The 17,653-nt window shown below is 34.5% G+C and overlaps 1 protein-coding gene across 3 annotated transcripts in view; it reads left to right on the forward strand.

Moving 5' to 3' along the window:
• Positions 1-10,813, forward strand: part of ATF2 (activating transcription factor 2) — a 79,730-nt gene extending 68,917 nt beyond the window's left edge. For 2 of the 3 annotated variants that reach the window (XR_003793953.1, XM_029225365.1), the window contains 2 exons: positions 3,723-3,828; positions 8,222-10,813. Coding sequence is in view for 2 of the 3 variants with exons in the window: in XM_029225365.1 (XP_029081198.1) it covers positions 3,723-3,828; positions 8,222-8,448 (333 nt within the window). In the remaining variant the exon portion in view is untranslated. The remainder of the gene's footprint in view (positions 1-3,722; positions 3,829-8,221) is intronic. The other variant, XM_029225364.1, reaches the window with a different exon arrangement.
• The last annotated feature ends 6,840 nt before the right edge of the window (positions 10,814-17,653 follow it).

The following is a 17,653-nucleotide window of genomic DNA, read 5'->3' on the forward strand; positions in this document are numbered from 1 at the left end:
TCTACCTGTCTTCCGATCTTTCTTTGTCAAAACATTTCACAGTTAAAGTCATGATTTATGTAACTACCTTATCTAAATATTGTCTATCTTTAAGTCCTTTCCTTTATACATATGGGTATGAGACTATAATTCTTGAATGTTTGGATTAATTTGTTGAATTTTGCTACATTTTATCAAACGATTTTAAAAATGCTGGCTGGGCTTTGGCAAACTCCTACAATTCTGCCTAATGTAAAGGTTGTATACCATAATGAGCCTCCTGTTTTCAACCTCTGCTTGACCTGATCTTGACCACAAGCTTATGCTCACACTTAGGGCTCTACAGCTCAACTAAATCCACTTCCTTCAAGGTTTGGCCTTCTCTTATTCCTAATCAGCACTCTACCTGTGTGCTTTGCGGTATTTCTCACAGTCCCAGTTCTTTGCTAGCAACCATGTCCCATTTGCTGCTTTCAGTCTAGTGCTTGATACCAGTTTTTAAAGAAATTGAATATTAGGATACAATAATAATACAAACTATTGATTTAATTTAACCTTTCAATCAAAAATCACTTGAGCTTCAGGATTACCATTAGGAAAATCTCTTACCATTGTAAAACATTGTAGATCAGGATGATGTAAAAAATTAGACTAAATTTGTATTGAGCAGAGCTTGAGTTTGTTGGGGGTTTTTTTCTTACAATTTCTGTCATTTAAGAGGTGTAGGGGGAAAATGGGTTATTTGAATTTTGGATGAAGACTAGCATATTTGTGTACTGTTATCACTTAGGTATATATAAATTATAATGTTCAAACGGTTTTATTTTCAATTTCCTCCTCTCTTCCAGTTTTTTTCTTTCCCCAAGTTGTTTGCTCTGTTAAGTGTGACTCCAATTAAATTCAGTTAACACAAATATAAGTAAGTTGTTGTAACAGGAATCAAATACCTTACCTCTGAAGTCCTTAATGTTCATTACCCATTGTTAGCTAGTGGCATCTTTAGTTTCTTCACTTGTCAATGGACCAGGTAGTCTAATTAGATGAACAACCAAAACACCACCAACTGTTAAGTTTGAATATAGAAACTGATATTCCATCCATCAGTTTCAAACCTGTCATTTAAAGAGAGATTTTGAATGTATATATTTAATTTTGAGTGCACAGGAATATTGTTTTATTGGTTAATCCCCAGAATTATTTAAATCAACTATTTTGTATCAGATTATCAACTTGTAACTGCTCAGGAATTTTATCTAATACAGCATTTTGTTTCATAATATGGTTTATAATGAATGTCCATATAGAGTATTTAGTTGAGAAGGCATTTGTGATTTTTAAAATTCTGTAATTGAGGTGATGCTATTAAACACGCCAATTTTCATTTTCTGACTGAGAAAATTAACAGTGTGACTATGTTGGTGAGGTTGTTGGCAATAAATAATGAAATTAGGACCCCTGACCAGTTTTATATTATTTAAGCTATTTCATTTCACCTTCTTTGGTGTTTTTTACCCCCTGAAAATAGATTTTAGAGAAGACCATGGTAATTCTGTGTACTCAGTCTGTGCCAGGCTGTGGGCTATGCTCTGGGGATACAAAAAGCAAGATAATCCCTGCCCTTGAGAAACCTCAATCTGGCAGAGGTGGCAAATAAGTAAACTAAAAATTACAATCCAGTGTGATAAGTACTATGTAAATACACACATACAAACACACATACAATACATACATGTATATACGGCTGTGGGAGCACAGAAATTGACACCTAACTTTTCCTATGCATATTTGTACTGAGTTGACGCTTAAAGATGAGTGAAATAATTAGCAAGGCAAAAAGGTTTTCTAGATGGAAGCAACAGTATATATTTAGTTAGCCATATGAAATTTCTGTTTTTATAGGTCAAAATGATTAAATATTATTTAATAGGTTCAAACTAGTGAGAAGGGTGGTCACAGGTACCAGATTATAAAAGATTGTGTATTCTTGACTAAAAATATATCTCCAGCCCTATTTCATATTATAAAAATTAATGAGCGAAACTTGTAGATGTGAGTCTCAAAATCAAGCTGACACAGCAGAGAGAGAAACTTTTTTTTGGATAATATACGTTGGATTATTCATAATATGGGTTCCCATAAATAGTGTCATTAATAAAGAGCTATAATTAGCAGTATTGACACTAATGACGACTTCAGTATTCCATAGAAATTAGTTTTCTAAATAACAGCTTGTTTTTTAAAGCAAACTTTTAACCTTTTCTTTTTGTACTTTAATCACTATACACCCATTTTTGTCTCAAATACAATATTCTAAACATAATTTAACCTTTTTATGAATGGTTCAGAGTTCTTGTAAGCATCAAGAACAAGCATTTGTTCTGTGCTTTAATACAGTGTTACAGTTTATTGTTATTGGGGTGTGAGGAACTATTTGACCCAACGGACTTGCCTTTGGATTGCTTAACTTTTATTCTTTTGATTTGTATGTTTCTGTCATTGATCACTTAAGGAGGCGTAATGAGTCAAATTACTAAAGTATTTTACCTTCAGCTTTCTGGTTAAGAGACTGAGGGATGGAAAAAGAAGTGCTTGAGCTTTTATGTACACCTTTTTTGCTGTATTTCATTTAGTTTTGGGTTCATGGATAAAATGTGAATGGTTAATGTAAGTCCAAATAAGTAGAGGTGTTTGTAAGTTAAGGTCTTTTAATGTTACCAATTTATTAAATTCATATTACTTCTAACTCTTGAGTATTGGTAATTATCACTAATTTATGTGTTAATATTTGGGGGTGACCCAAAGGAATTAATTGGACTCTCTCAATTTGGAACTTTTACATAGAATCTATCAGATTAATGCATCCAAAACAAAGACTGAACTGCTCATTCTGTGATAAGGAGTAGGATAGATCACCGTTGATTTATCAGATTTAAATTTAGATGTGTACAAATGGCCTAGGTCAAAGGCAGTTAAGCCATTTCAACATTACATCTGCTTTCACTGGTTCCGTGTCCAACACAATGCCTTGCGATGCATTTTAGGTATCCATGATTCTTTGGTTGTTTGTGTTTTCCCCTATGGAGCTTTTCCTAGTTTCTAGAAAACTGCTTAATTTAGTTTCCAGGACAAAATTTTTACTTCCAAGTGAATAGAGTCAGTGAAATTTTATCCTGACTCCCCTGATACTTCTAATGGTTCAAATAATCAAAAAAAGCATGTGGGCTTCCCTGGTGGTGCAGTGGTTGACAGTCTGCCTGCCGATGCAGGGGACACTGGTTCATGCCCCGGTCCGGGAAGATCCCACATGCCGCAGAGTGGCTGGGCCCGTGAGCCATGGCCACTGAGCCTGCGTGTCCGGAGCCTGTGCTCTGCAACAGGAGAGGCCGCAACAGTGAGAGGCCCACGTACTGCAAAAAAAAAAGAGCATGTAACATGTAAAAAATACCTTTGATAGGTAACCTGTAGTATATAAGCAGTCACAAGGCAAATGATAATGTAAAAAGTAACTTTGAAATATGCTATCCAGTTGTGGTGTTAAATTTTTATGTAAGTTTCAGGGTCTATATAAATGCTAAAATATAAAAGCTAATGTATAATGATTAAACATTTAAACAGCATATTTTGTTTATTCCTTGGTGTTCTTTTAAAGATGTCCGATTTTCATATCTTAATCTTCACTTGTGTTAAACAGTAAAAATTGTTAGTCTGATGCTGGTAAGGTACATAAGTTGTTTCTTCACCAGAGTGAAGTCACCCTGCTGAGAAATGAAGTGGCACAGCTGAAACAGCTTCTTCTGGCTCATAAAGATTGCCCTGTAACCGCCATGCAGAAGAAATCTGGCTATCATAGTGAGTAATGTTCCATTACCTATAGCCTTAGGCTACATCAGTGAAATACTGCCAGAGTGAACCAAGCTACCATTAAAAAAGTGGAGACTGCAGTTCTGATATTCAATGTTAAATATCAGAAGTTCTGCAAGTTTATTATGGAATGGGGGATATACTTCTTAGAATCTAGAGTTTTAAAATTTTCCTACTTCTAGCTTTTTTCTAGAGATTACTATAAATAAAATGGGTTGGTTAATAATTTAAAGTATAGTGTAAGTACTGATGATACTTTGTTTATATTCTCAGAGTAATACTTTTCTTGGACTGACATAGTGAAACACTACTTCTTTTCTAGCCTCCGTTTAGTAATTTTTTTTGTCTTCACTTAATCTGTAGCAGATCCTATTGTTCTTTCTTAGATATCAGCATTGTGCGGTTTTATTGTTCTGAATCTTTAGATTGAGTCTTCTAGTTAGTCATAAAAATGCTAAAATAGAACAGTATTTAAATTATCTGCTTGTAAGTTTCCTTTTAAATATTTACCTTCAAAATGAGATTCTTCTGTTTTCAGCATTTTAGAAGTTAATTGTGCTTTTCCTTCTTGTAATGTCCTTTTTTGATAAGATGCACAATGTTGGAACCAGCTGTTACTCTTGAATAAATGGCCAATTCTGTCCATCGTACACAAATTTGTAACAAATAACAGAGCTGGGAATGCATTAGGCAACATTCATAATATATAACCCACAGCTTTCATTTTTATGATTTAGTGATATTTCAGGATATTTGTAAATGTGAAAATTGTTTCAACCATATGTATCCACTTCGTTTTAATTTATCAGTGTCAGTAATTCAAAAGAAAGAAACATTTTGTAGTGGATGCAAACAGTTCCTCAGGTGCTCACGATAAAACTTAATGGCCACCATCTTTACTTGTAGTCATTGTAAGCAGTTTCATCAGAATGGGCAATATTTTTTAATTTAAAAGATTCAGTATATCGAGCAACTCTCTGTTGCCATATATATTTAGAACATTGATTTTTGTCAGTTTTGAGCAAATAAATCTCAGTCCTTTGATATCTAGTCATTTTGACAGGATTGTGAAACACATTGTGGAGTAAATTGAAACCATATAGAAATATGTTTGGGGTTTGTATTAACAATGATTGCTGCAGGGATGAGGCCATTATGGCTCCCATCTGACTTAACAACATAATTTCCTTTAGAAGTTACTGAGTTCAGCATTATGCATACATGATTTTCTTAACAAGAGAGCTCGCTTGAATTTTGATAGTTCAGAAAGAAATATACAAGTGATTCTATAAAATTAGAAGGAAAATTAACTCTTAAATTGCATTCAGTTTTAAATAATCTTCAATTTTTTAATCTTAGTTAATTTATTGGATAACCCCAACAGTTTTATCCCTGTTATCCAGGCAGTATATGCTCAGCAAATGCAAGCCAATTTTTTATTTTAAGCAATAAAGATATTTTTAAGTGTATATATGTATGGTTTTATATGCTATATCCTCAAACTGACTGAAAATCTAGATTAATAAGTTTCTAGTGAAGGTATACGAGGTTGTGAAAATGTAAGAAATGAATAAGACATTTTTGGGTTTGGGAACAGTTCCTATCTTTTATCCTGTCCGGTTATCTAGATAATCATATTGACTGAGGTAAGTATAGTTCTTGCATAAAATTAGTTCTCTTCAGCTCTTGGGAGATAATTGGACTTTGTAGAAATTTCGAATTTTTTATTTTCAAATTTGAAGTCTTTGGGAAAAATCTGACTTCTCTGTTGTTTAATAGTCAAGGTAAATACAAAGATTGTTTAAGTAAATGTTTAAATCTTGGAGAAAATGTGGAGAAATTCACAAATACCTAACACTATTCATCACATTGTAGCACATAGCAGTTGCTAATAGTGGTGAGCTATAATACTAGTTAACTCAAAACATTGTATATAGAAAACTAAGGTTTAGTAGAAATTAAGGAATCTTACAGTATAAAGTCACACAGTCATAGGGTCTCTTTTTTAACACTGGGAAGTCCCACGTCCTAGGAAACCCCTCAGCCATGGGAAAACCGTGACAGTTGTTGACCTTAAGGGTCAAGTAGTATATAAAATGAGAATGAAAATATGAAAACATTTTTAATGTTTGGGTTCCTTGAAGAGTAAAACATAAGAGTAATCTTATTGCCATTAATTCATATTCTGTAGATCTCTGGGCATAATTAACATTGTATTATAGTTGTTGCTGTAATCCTAAATGGGAAGAAAAGCTTATTGGGCCCAAAATTGTGAGCTTATATTTTCATTAATGAAAATATGTATAAACATAGGTGGAACTTCAGAGAGAGTGAATTGTCAAACAGCTGGTTTCTTTTAAGTAGGGCCAAAAATGACTCTGTGAATGCAGTAAGATCTCTTGTATCTTTCTAGAGCTTGTGATTATATTAGTAATTTTTCTCCCTTTACCATCTAGAGCTGGACATAGGTGCAGCTGTATCACATTATAAAGGTATTTTATACATAAAATTTATAATTACATAATTTATAAGTGAGTACCTGCTTCTTTGTACGGCCTAAAGATTTGTTTTACCAAATTCTGAAAGCCTGGAGGTAGATAAGCACTTGTCCCTTACAACTTAACTGTTTCATTTTGAGTCATCGCCTCCACAATATATTTACATTTCCTTATACCACTCATCACAGATCAGCCTCTTTATTTCTGAAAGCTGTTATATCCCTAGAACGTAACATTGAAAAGACATTTTGTTGTCATGGTGAATAGTGGTGAAATAGAGGGCTTTTTACTGTTCTCTCTAGTTAAACTGTCATTTGCCAGTGTTTTCTGTGAATGTATAACAATTGTATTGGCTATATAACTGAACTGTAAATATTTTATAACATTCATTATTGCTTGATCAGAACAGTATCCTTTCTGCTTTATATAATTTTAAAAAGGATTACTGATTGTGCTTTTTTTTTTTTTAACTGCATCTTGAGGTCAGATTTTTATCCAGTGGTGTAGTTTTGCATTTAAAGCAGCTTTATAGAGAGGGTGAGATTCTATCACATTAAAATTCTGTAAGAGCTACTATATTTCAGAAACCCCTCAAAATGAAGAATTTTATTTGAACTAAAGTTGTACTTGCCAGATTCCTCCCCCTCTATCTTCTACATTACAAATCATGGGGTAAGTCCTACTTCATGGGGTCCACAGTCTTTTAATAGTTGGCTTTCAGAATGAGCACCTGGCCATCAGTAAGCAGGCCAGTATGTATTGTCAGGTTTGATAGGAAGCCAGCTTATTATACTTCTAAACACTAAACAAAAATTATTTTAGAGTGTTCAGAAAGAAACAAAGCTAAACAGTACTGTTTAGGGATATATACCTATTTGGTAAAACTTCAAAGAAAAAACAAGGGAATGGTAAAAGAAATACGTATCAGAATGGTGATTGCCTTTGGTGAAGAGAGGAGCCTCCAAGAAGCACGAGTGTTACCAGCAATTTTCTCTTTAAGTTGGGGGCTGGGTTCACAGGTGTTCATGCTATCATTGTGTCTCATAACTTGCATACACTATAATTATTTGTGTGTGTTGTACTTATCAGATTTTTCACTAAATGAAATTATTGGATTCTCTTCCATTAAAATAAGAAAGTTGAAGATTTGTTGTTAAAGCCTAAACAATGGTAGTATATTTTCATAAATATTTAGAATGCCCTTTCCTGAATATCTTTTCAATTACAGTATCTTGAGTTTTATATGGATTTTTATTTGAATCTCAATTAATTCGTGCAGCTGTAACAGCTGGTGGCATTTAGATTCTAAATATTGCTCATTCTCATGTGTATGCATCATTAGAATCAGGTGTTACAATCATCCATTGCTGCCTTAGATGGAAAGTCAGCCAGAATAAAAGTAGTTCTGCAGAGGGAATTATTTGAAGATATAATTTGTATGTTAGAATTCATTTTGTTTATGCATATGGTTATAAATTTTTTAATCTTTTAATAAGAATGGCATGTAGGCAAACAGACTGGTTTTGTTAAATGTGTTGCTGGGGTAAGTGTTTGATTATATCTATAAGAGACCTATCTCCCAAATTCCCACCCAATTTTCTTCCTTAACACTATTTAGCAAATAATTCTTCAGCTCTCTTTTATGTGGCACTGGGCATTGAGGTGTTTCCATGTGCATGCTTGTGCGTTGTTTAGCCTGTACAGACAAAATTGCCTACTTCATGACTTCTAGCCACCTTTCAGTTACTCAATTCCAGTCATACCAACTTCTCTAAACTGATTCTGTAAAATGCAGTCTGACTTTTTATTCTGTGCATTGACTCAACCTGATAAATTCTTACAACTATTTTAAGAAACTGAGTAGTTTCCTTTTTTCCACTCAGCTGCTGATAAAGATGATAGTTCAGAAGACCTGTCAGTGCCGAGTAGTCCACATACTGAAGCTATACAGCATAGTTCTGTCAGCACGTCCAATGGAGTCAGCTCAACTTCCAAGGCAGAAGCTGTAGCCACTTCAGTCCTCACGCAGATGGCGGACCAGAGTTCAGAGCCTGCGCTTTCACAGATTGTCATGGCTCCTTCCTCCCAGTCACAGCCCTCAGGAAGTTGATTAAAAACCTCAGTGCAGCAGTTTTAGATACTCATTAGTGACTTCAAAGGGAAATCAAGGAAAGACCAATTTCCATTTATGCGAAGTCTGTGGTTGTAAATTTTTTTTTTTACTTGAAATTAAATTTGGCTCTAAAGTTGGTGTAGCAGCAGTTGATCATCAGACTGAACAACAACAGTTTTTAGTCTCTGGAAAAAGACTGATTTTGCTTTTTTTATAAATATTGTTAGATTTATTCATTTTTCTGTGCTCAATGTGTAAATTGTATTATAATTCATTGTGGTTTATTTCACTTTTAATTTTGTGGTGTTTTAATAAATGGGGGTGTTACTGAATCTCTCTACCCACTTCCATTTCTTTTGACCACCTCTTAACCCTCAACTGTGATGGTAGTATTGTTATATCATTTATACCAAAGTTCTGCATAGTCCCTATTGACTTTGTAGTGTTAACAAGGTCATAAAGCACTAGCAAGAAAAATATAGAAATTTGCTTTTAATCTTTTTGCCTTTTGTTTTGCACATTATGCAAAAGGAAGAACATTATCGAACACTTTTTAAGTGAGTGAAACATGGTTAAAAGACATACAGTGCTTTTATGCGCACTTAAACTAAATGAAGATCAGTAACAGTGCGTTTCCTTTTTTTTAAAATTTTAAGTAGGCATGAATTTTGAAATCCTTTATCATTTCAAAAATGACTTTTAAGGCTTAAATTCAGTATTTTAAACCCTATGTTTTGAGACTAACAAAATATGAAATTATATAATGTACAATACAGGGTTATCAGATAGCTAATAATTTTTTGAAATTAGTTTTTGGTTTTGTTTTGTTTTGCAGATTTCAGGTTTCAAACTGAGAAGTTTATGCATAATCAAGTAAGGTATGGTTGCCAGAAAAGCCTAAAAATTACTACGTAGAAAATTTAAGACTGTTTACCCCCATTGTCTTGTACTTGCAAGTTAACTTGTACTTATTCTTGTGAAAGCACTGTCATCTTTTAGTAGCAAATTTTGATAACGTTTCTCGTGGGAAAAAAAATCAGTATCTATCTTTAGAACAATGTAATTATAATATGGGAAACGAGTGAGTGAGAGAGAGCGTGTGAGTGTGTGTGGGGGTGTGTGTGTGTGTGTGTGTGTGTGTGTGTGTCTTTCAATAGTTCATGCCAGCAATCTTTGCTTGAATGTTTAACGATGCCTTCAGTGTGATGCTGGCCAATAGATGATTGCAATTTAAGATGTCATTACTGTGCAGGCTTGGATAACTAACATTCCATGATGTAGTTTGTTTCTGATGAGATGATTGTAGGTACACTTTTCTCATTATCCAGTCATCTGTGGGATACTGAGTTTTCTAATGTGCCATTATCTATTTTTATTCTGCAGTTATGTTCAAAATACAGTACAATATTTTAAAATAGACAAAATTGTTAAAAAATAAAAATGTAGTAGACGTGTGTAAGAAAACTTTGTAAAATAGTTATGAGTCCTCCCCAGTAGCAACTTCTGGCATTCGAGCAGGATCCATTATGTAAATATCTGTAATGCATTTATAATAAGTTGTGTAGTTTGTTCTGCATCCATACTACACTGTTTGCTAAAGTCTCAGTGCCATCTCCTAATGAGACTGACATTTTAAAAACCGGTATGGAATATCCTTGGTAATTCAAGGAAATATTCCACCTGCCTAAGTTCCAAACTGGGAAACGTTCAGATTATACAAATGACATTTCAGGACTTTTAATTATGAAGATAATAGGAATTTTATTGTTTGGCTTATTAAAAATACCATTTTGGGTTGATAATTCTACTTCTAAAATTTTTTTATTTTTAACTGATTTCATAATTTTCCAGTAATCAATTCCTAATCATGATTTTGCCATAGTTATGCTAAGGAGTTGATCTCAAAGGCACAAAATATGAAAATATATCTCAAAGGCTGTTTTTTATTGTAGTTTGGATGGATTAGGAAAAGCCTCTGTTTTTCACTCTCCTGGGTCATTCGGTGCATTTTTCTTAAATTTTATTATTTATGCAAGTTAAAAGTTCTTTGGTAACAGGAATTCTTGCAACTGTAAAATAAAACTACATAGATGTAAGAAGTCATGTAAACAGTTAATGAGCTTATTACCAAGGTTAGCAAAACTTTCATTGTAAATCAGTCTGTACTCAGCGAATAAAAGTCATTATTAGTTGTATAAACACAAATTCCATTTTGACTTTCAGGATGTCACACTACTTCTGTACCTAGCATTTTGAGTCCTTATATTTGCAATGTTACACAAACTGTACTATTTTCTTTTACGTGCAGTTTGCATGAGTAAACCATCAGAGAATAAATTTTATCTTTAAATTATGTTCATAATTTGCTTGTTCTTACCTATCCTTCATAAGGTAACATCACCTGATAATGATGTTTTTCTCCTTCAGGGTGTTTATTACCTGAGAAGAACCTGATATTCTTTTTATTTCTGTGATAAAATTCATTCCTTCTCAAAGAAGACCTTTCAGCTGCAAGGGTGTTCAGGCCTCTTTCCTCTGCTCTGAATTCACTTTAAGCCTCGTTCATACAAAATGAACCTTTAATCTATGTCTCCAGCCCAGAATATTGCCTGAGCCACACACGCATGCACCAGCCTTTGGTTTATCTTAGTGACTGCCTGACAAAACATAGAGTATCTTCAATACTGAACTCTAATCTTCCCTCACCCTACCTTCAAACACACTGCTCCCATAATGTTTCATAAATCAGTTGATTACAACTCTGTCCTTCCAGTTGCTTAAATCAGAACCACCTTGATTCCTCTCTTTTCTCACAACCCGTGTCCAAGACATCGGGAAATACTGTTTGCTTTACCTTCAGAGTAATACAGAATTCAACCACTCCTCACCATTTCCAGTGCTGTCACCCTGATCTGTGCCCTCATCGTTCCTCACCCAGATCCGTCTCCTTTCTTCCACCCTGCCTACTACAGCCCATCCTCAACACAGCAGCTAGAGTGAAGCTTTTCAAACACGTATCAGGTTATGGCACTCCTCTGCTCCGAATTCTAGAGTGGCTCCTCATTGCATTCAGAGCTGGAGTCATTACAGTGGCCTACAAGATGATCTGTTCCCCCATCCACATCTCTGACCTCATCTTCTATCAATCACGTTGTTTTATTCAGTGAATATTTGAGCACTACTAGGTGTCAGTTTTTGTTCTAGGCACTTGGAATACACCAATAGCCAAAAGACAAAAACCCCTGCCTTTGTGAATCTTACATTCTAAGTGGGGAAGGGGGGGGGTGCTGGGAAACACAATTAACACAGTAAATAAGTACATCTTACTATGTTAGAAACGATAAGAAGTGCTAAGTAAAGAAACAGACATACCAGTTGTGCTGGAGAGCACTGGAGTGACGTTTCAGTCTTCTCTCTCAGATAGATAGAACCAAACTGAAAAGATGTAAAGAATCACATGGTTATTTTTTATTTTAAGGTATACATTTCAACAAGTGTGCTTAATCTAACTTACATGATATTAGATAAAAGATTTCATGAAGACAAACTGATGTGTTTCTGTAACAAAGTTTGACTAATGATACACTGAAAGACCACATCTGCTTTGACTTATTGCAGAGGACAGGAAAGATAAACTCTTGTCTATGGCATGTACTTACCGTTAAGTGTAGTTTTGCTAATTCTCCATCTCTGAAACTATAGAGTTTGATGCTTGACATTAATAATTTATTTGTGAGACTAATTATGGGAGAATCCTATTAACTGCTGGGACTTCATCTTATAAAAATATACACATGTACAATCACACAGACAGACACACACAAAATACCTAAAGAACACAGAGTTATCAAAGCAATTCTAAAAGACATTTAGAAGAAAATTTTAATCTGACATTTCTAAATAGATTACCTTGACCACAAGATAATACTTTTGAAGCAATTAAAATTTTATTACCATTTTATGTCTGATATAATTATGAAAAATCATTTCTTTAAACTATCAATAAATACAAATAAATTTTTTCTGTAATTCTCATATACTTTTTATTTTTTTTTAAGTGCAGGTCTTTCTGGCTATGTGTAACTGTAGATTGAGACGGGTTTTCATTGAAGCAAAGTATTAAGATCCTTCTGTGTGGGGAAAAAAAAATCATAAAATGTAGAATAAAGATTTTTCTGGAGAAATAAATAGCCCTGCCATTTAAGTAAATGGTGAGTTGCCAATTATACATTGCCATAGAAAAAGTAAAATCAGTGAAAATGTTTCTAAAACTAAAGGATTTATTCGTTCTGAAATAACCAAGGCCATGTGACATTGGAACCTACAATAAAAGCTATGCATAGTTTCATTCTACTGTAGCAATCCAAAGCACCAAATGTTAATAGTAAAATTATCAAACATGTCACAGTACTCAAACTAGGAGGATTCTATTATTCAACAATGGGCCAGTGAGTTGTATCTTTTTCCTCAAATGCACATGCAAATTTTTCCAATGGCTTTATGAGAAGAGGATGTCATTAGTACACTCTTGTCATGGTCACAGTGCCTTCCTTGCCTCATTTTACATTAGATTTTACATTTAAATAATTCATTGAGCTAGAATTTTTTGAACCATGGTTTTATCATGTGTTACCTCAATTATTTGAGAAAGTATTTCTCATTATGAATTTCATTTTTAACTATCAGTTAGGTCAAATAAAGGTAGGTTTACTTTATTCACTTAGTTTTACAGTAGATTTTGCTTTCTATGAAAGTAGACAGGAGAGAATGTTCCCTCAAAAGAGCTCTTTTAAAATTATTTTTGCTTTAATAATTTTTTAAAAGCATGTAAATTAAGAAATGCTATTTTCTATAACTTGACACAAAAAATATTTAATAGCATTTACTTAGCAGAATTTAAGATGAAAGAGTTGTCTATAATGAGCTTCTCATAACTGGGAAGAAATGCATTATGTGATGTTTGAGGAAATGAGAAAATCTGTGAATACCATTATCCTCAAAAATAAACCCTTTTGCACAATACAGTGTTAAATGGATAATGAATTTTGTTTATTTTTTTCTCAACAATAACTTTTTTTTATCTCTGTGTAATTAAACATGTAGCTAAGTTCCTCTATTTTGGGGAGGTGTGCTTGTTAAAATTCTTTGTTATAGGGTCTAATAACATCAGTGAAAAATAAAATGAGTTAGGTAATACAACTATCCTAGCATAATTAATTTGAACATTTAAAAATTATTCAACAGATAATTATTGACTTTCCCCAGTTATTAAATTTTTAGAAAAATACTTTCAACATTACATCTTAATTTATTTGGCTCAGCTAATGTTTTCTGAGGTCATTGACTTCCAGCACTGTGAGGCAATCTGCTAAATTATGAACAATCGTGTTAATAGCCTACATTAACATATTTCAAGCAAAGATCTTCAGATCTTTTTCATGACACTGAACACCAATTCAAATAAAACTGATTGCAGTTCTTTTCTATGGACTAGAGTTTGTGACAAGGTAACACTAGATAACAATTTTGAAAATAAGATTTGCTTCCACTGTCATTTTCATTAATGTGTCCTATTTATCTGTAGAAGCTGTTATAAGTGCCTCAAAAGTAGTGAGCTATTGAAAATATTATTGATCTATAATTTAAGAACTTGCATAAAAGGTATTTGTTGCTGTAACTAGTAGTACATAAAATTATGTATAATTTTAAATTATTTATAATTTTAAAATACTTTAATCTCATGCTTAAAGTTTTCCCCCAATTTTTTATCAGAATTCCTAACATAAAAGAATTAATTTAGGTGTCTCTTGCTGGTGAAAGTACTTAGGAGTATTTGCCCACTAAAATGACAGGCCATGGATGAGAATTTGGTTAGTAATACATAGTGAGCACCTACTTTGCGCTGAGGTGTTGGACTGTAGGGACCACAGTAAAAATAAAAAGACCAGGTATCTTACCCTCAAGTAGGATCCATTTGGAAAGACAAAGTACTTGTTATACCTGTGACAGGAAATAATCACAATCTACAACTTCCGAAACAGGTTTTATAAGTTCACCAAAGGAGACAAACCACATATTTGAACTTCACCTTAAATTATGAATGAGATTGGGAGAGAAAGGAAACAAAGGTAAAGACAAAAGATTAGTAAACAAATGTATTACGTTCATAAGACAGTGGAAAGACGGGAAGAAGAGGGTTAGGAATGAGAAAAATTGCATAGCTAGAATAGGGCTAGATTATACAGGGTCCTAAAAGTTGATTTAGACTAGGAAACTGGAAACTGTTGACTTTCACAAGAGGGACATGAGAGTGGCTTTAAAAATGTGCAGCAGGGCTTCCCTGGTGGCGCATTGGTTGAGAGTCTGCCTGCCGATGCAGGGGACACGGGTTCGTGCCCCGGTCCAGGAAGATCCCACATGCCGTGGAGTGGCTGGGCCCGTGAGCCATGGCTGCTGAGCCTGGGCATCCAGAGCCTGTGCTCCACAACGGGAGAGGCCCGCATACTGTGCAAAAAAAAAAAAAAAAAAAAAAAAAGAATGTGCAACAATAGGAAGGCTGGCCCACATGGAAACCAGCCTACAAATTGCACTAATCCAAGCATGAGTTGTAACCAGCACTAAGGAAGGAGAGCCAATTAGGAGCAAAAGGAATAGGTGGAAGGAATGTCTTTTAAGAAATATCTGTAGAATTTATAGACTAGTAAGGAAGATGATGAAAAGCAAAAAGGTCAGAAGACTCCATTTCTCAGGCTTGACAGACTGGGGAGTAGTGGTTATCACTTGTAAGAACAAGGAAGCTTGGAAAGGAAGCCAGTTTGGAAAGGAAAGATGATCCATATTTCGAAGATAAATGCAAATGTCCAGGAAGCACATAAAAATGTAATAGCCTCTATTGAGTATGTATTATTTACTAAGTTGCCTGCATTTATTTAATCATCATCGCAACCTATGATAGTAGCATTGTTTTAGTAAGAAGAAAGAAATGATGAAAGATTTAGAAGTTGGTCATTAAAGTCATGAGACTGAATTATTTGAAAGGAGATGTAATGGGAGACAGGCAGAAAATCACGTCTTGAATCATACCAAATGATTATAATAAAAAAGGCATAATGGTCAGAAGAGAACCAAGATAGTATGATAATTTCTATAGTGGTCTATAATTTATTAAGTGCTTTTATAGATATTAACTTATTAGAACCTCTGAATGCTATAAAGATGGCATTATCCCTATTTTAGATAAGAAATCAAACTCAGAAGTTATTTGACCAAAGTCACACAACCAGTAAGTGGCAGCAACATGCACACCCATCTCCTAACCCCAAATGAATGTGTTGTGTACACCACAAACAAGAAAAGCAAAATTTAAGAGAAGTGGTTTACATGCAACAAAAATGTCAAGGGGTGTAAAGATTTAAAATGCCACTTAATCTGGCAATATAAAGGTCTTTCATGACCTTTGGGAACATTTTCAGTACAATGATTGAGGTAAGTGACAATAACCTGCATAGGCACTTGGATTTTATTTCTCATCTGGGGATAGGAGGAAAGTCTTGGGCTCTCTGATTTCTGGAGCTAGACCCCTACATTAAAGTGGGATTGTACCCACAAAGAAATACAAAAGGAAGCTTGTTTGTTTCTGCCTAAGTTCTGAGTTTTAAAAAATCTCCCCTGAAAAATGGAACCCTCCTGGGACTTCCGTGGTGATCCAGTGGGTAAGACTCCACGCTCCCAATGCAGGGGGTATTCAGGTTCGATCCCTGGTCAGGGAAACTAGATCCCGCATGCATGCTGCAACTAAGAAATCCTCATGACACAACTAAAAAAAAAAAGATCCCGTATGCCACAACTAAAAGATCCCACATGCCACAACAAAGAGCCCGTGTGTCACAACTAAGACCTGGTGCAGCCTGAATGAATGAATGAATAAATAAAAATATATAAATATACACGCGCACACACATATATATATATACACATATATATATGAAAAAAAATGGAACCCTCCTGCCCTGTGCAGTTCAGTTGCAATGTGTTGGGTTTTTAAAATAATTTATCTTTTTATATTTGGCTGTGTTGGGTCTTCGTTACTGCACACGAGCTTTCTCTAGTTGCAGCAAGCAGGGGCTGGTGGCTTCTCTTGTTGCTGAGCATGGCCTCTAGGCACGCAGGCTTCATTAGTTGTGGCACGTGGGCTCAGTAGTTGTGGCTCACGGGCTGTAGAGCACAGGCTCAGTAGTTGTGGTGCACGGGCTTAGTTGCTCCGCAGCATGTGGGATCTTCCCAGACCAGGGCTCGAACCCATGTCCCTTGCATTGGCAGGAGGATTCTTAGCCACTGTGCCACCAGAGAAGTCCCTGGTTGCAATGTTTTAATGTGCATTATCCACATGATCTAGGAATCCAAGCTGAAAAATGAATGGGATATCTTTGGGGCACAAATGCAGAGTCTCTACAAGCAAACATTCCCACAATCCAGGTCATACTTAAATGTCACAGGAAAAAAGTTTATCCCACTAAAAATGAGTATATGTTTAAAAAAAAAAAACTATCATAAACCAGGATTAACAAACAACAAACAGGAGGATTAGAGCACCAGGAACTTGAGCTAATAAAACAATCAGAAAAGAAAAAATATATAAGTATGTTGAAATGATTAACAAATAAAAGAAGAAATCAAAACCCTAAGGAAAGAATAAGATACAGTTGGCCCTCCATATTTGCAGGTTCTGCATTTGTGGATACAGAGGCCTGACTATGCTATGGCATTTTATTTAAGGGACTTGAGCATCCATGGATTTTGGTATTCAAGAGGGGCCCTAGAACCAACACTGTGGACTGGACTCCAAGGGATGACTGTACTATGAAATATGAACAGGGAGATTTGAAAAATAATCAACAAAACTTACAAGTGAAAAATACACACATTGAAATTGAAAGGTCAATTAATATGTTAATTGTAGACTAGAACCATAGAGAATAGTAAACTCAAATTAGACCTGAAGAAATTACACAGAATGTAGGAAGGAGAGACAAAGAAGGAAATATAGGAGAAAAATTAAGAGACAGTAGAATAAGAAGCTCCTACATGTGTTTAACAGGATCCAGAAGGAAGGACTTTTTAAAATGGGAGAGATTGTATTAAAAAATAATGATTGAAAATTATCTAAAATAAATGAAAAACATGAATTCTCAGATTCAAGAAA

This window comes from Monodon monoceros, unplaced genomic scaffold (assembly GCF_005190385.1).
Source record: "Monodon monoceros isolate NGI ecotype Baffin Bay Population unplaced genomic scaffold, NGI_Narwhal_1 Super_Scaffold_16, whole genome shotgun sequence".
NCBI lineage: Eukaryota > Metazoa > Chordata > Mammalia > Artiodactyla > Monodontidae > Monodon > Monodon monoceros.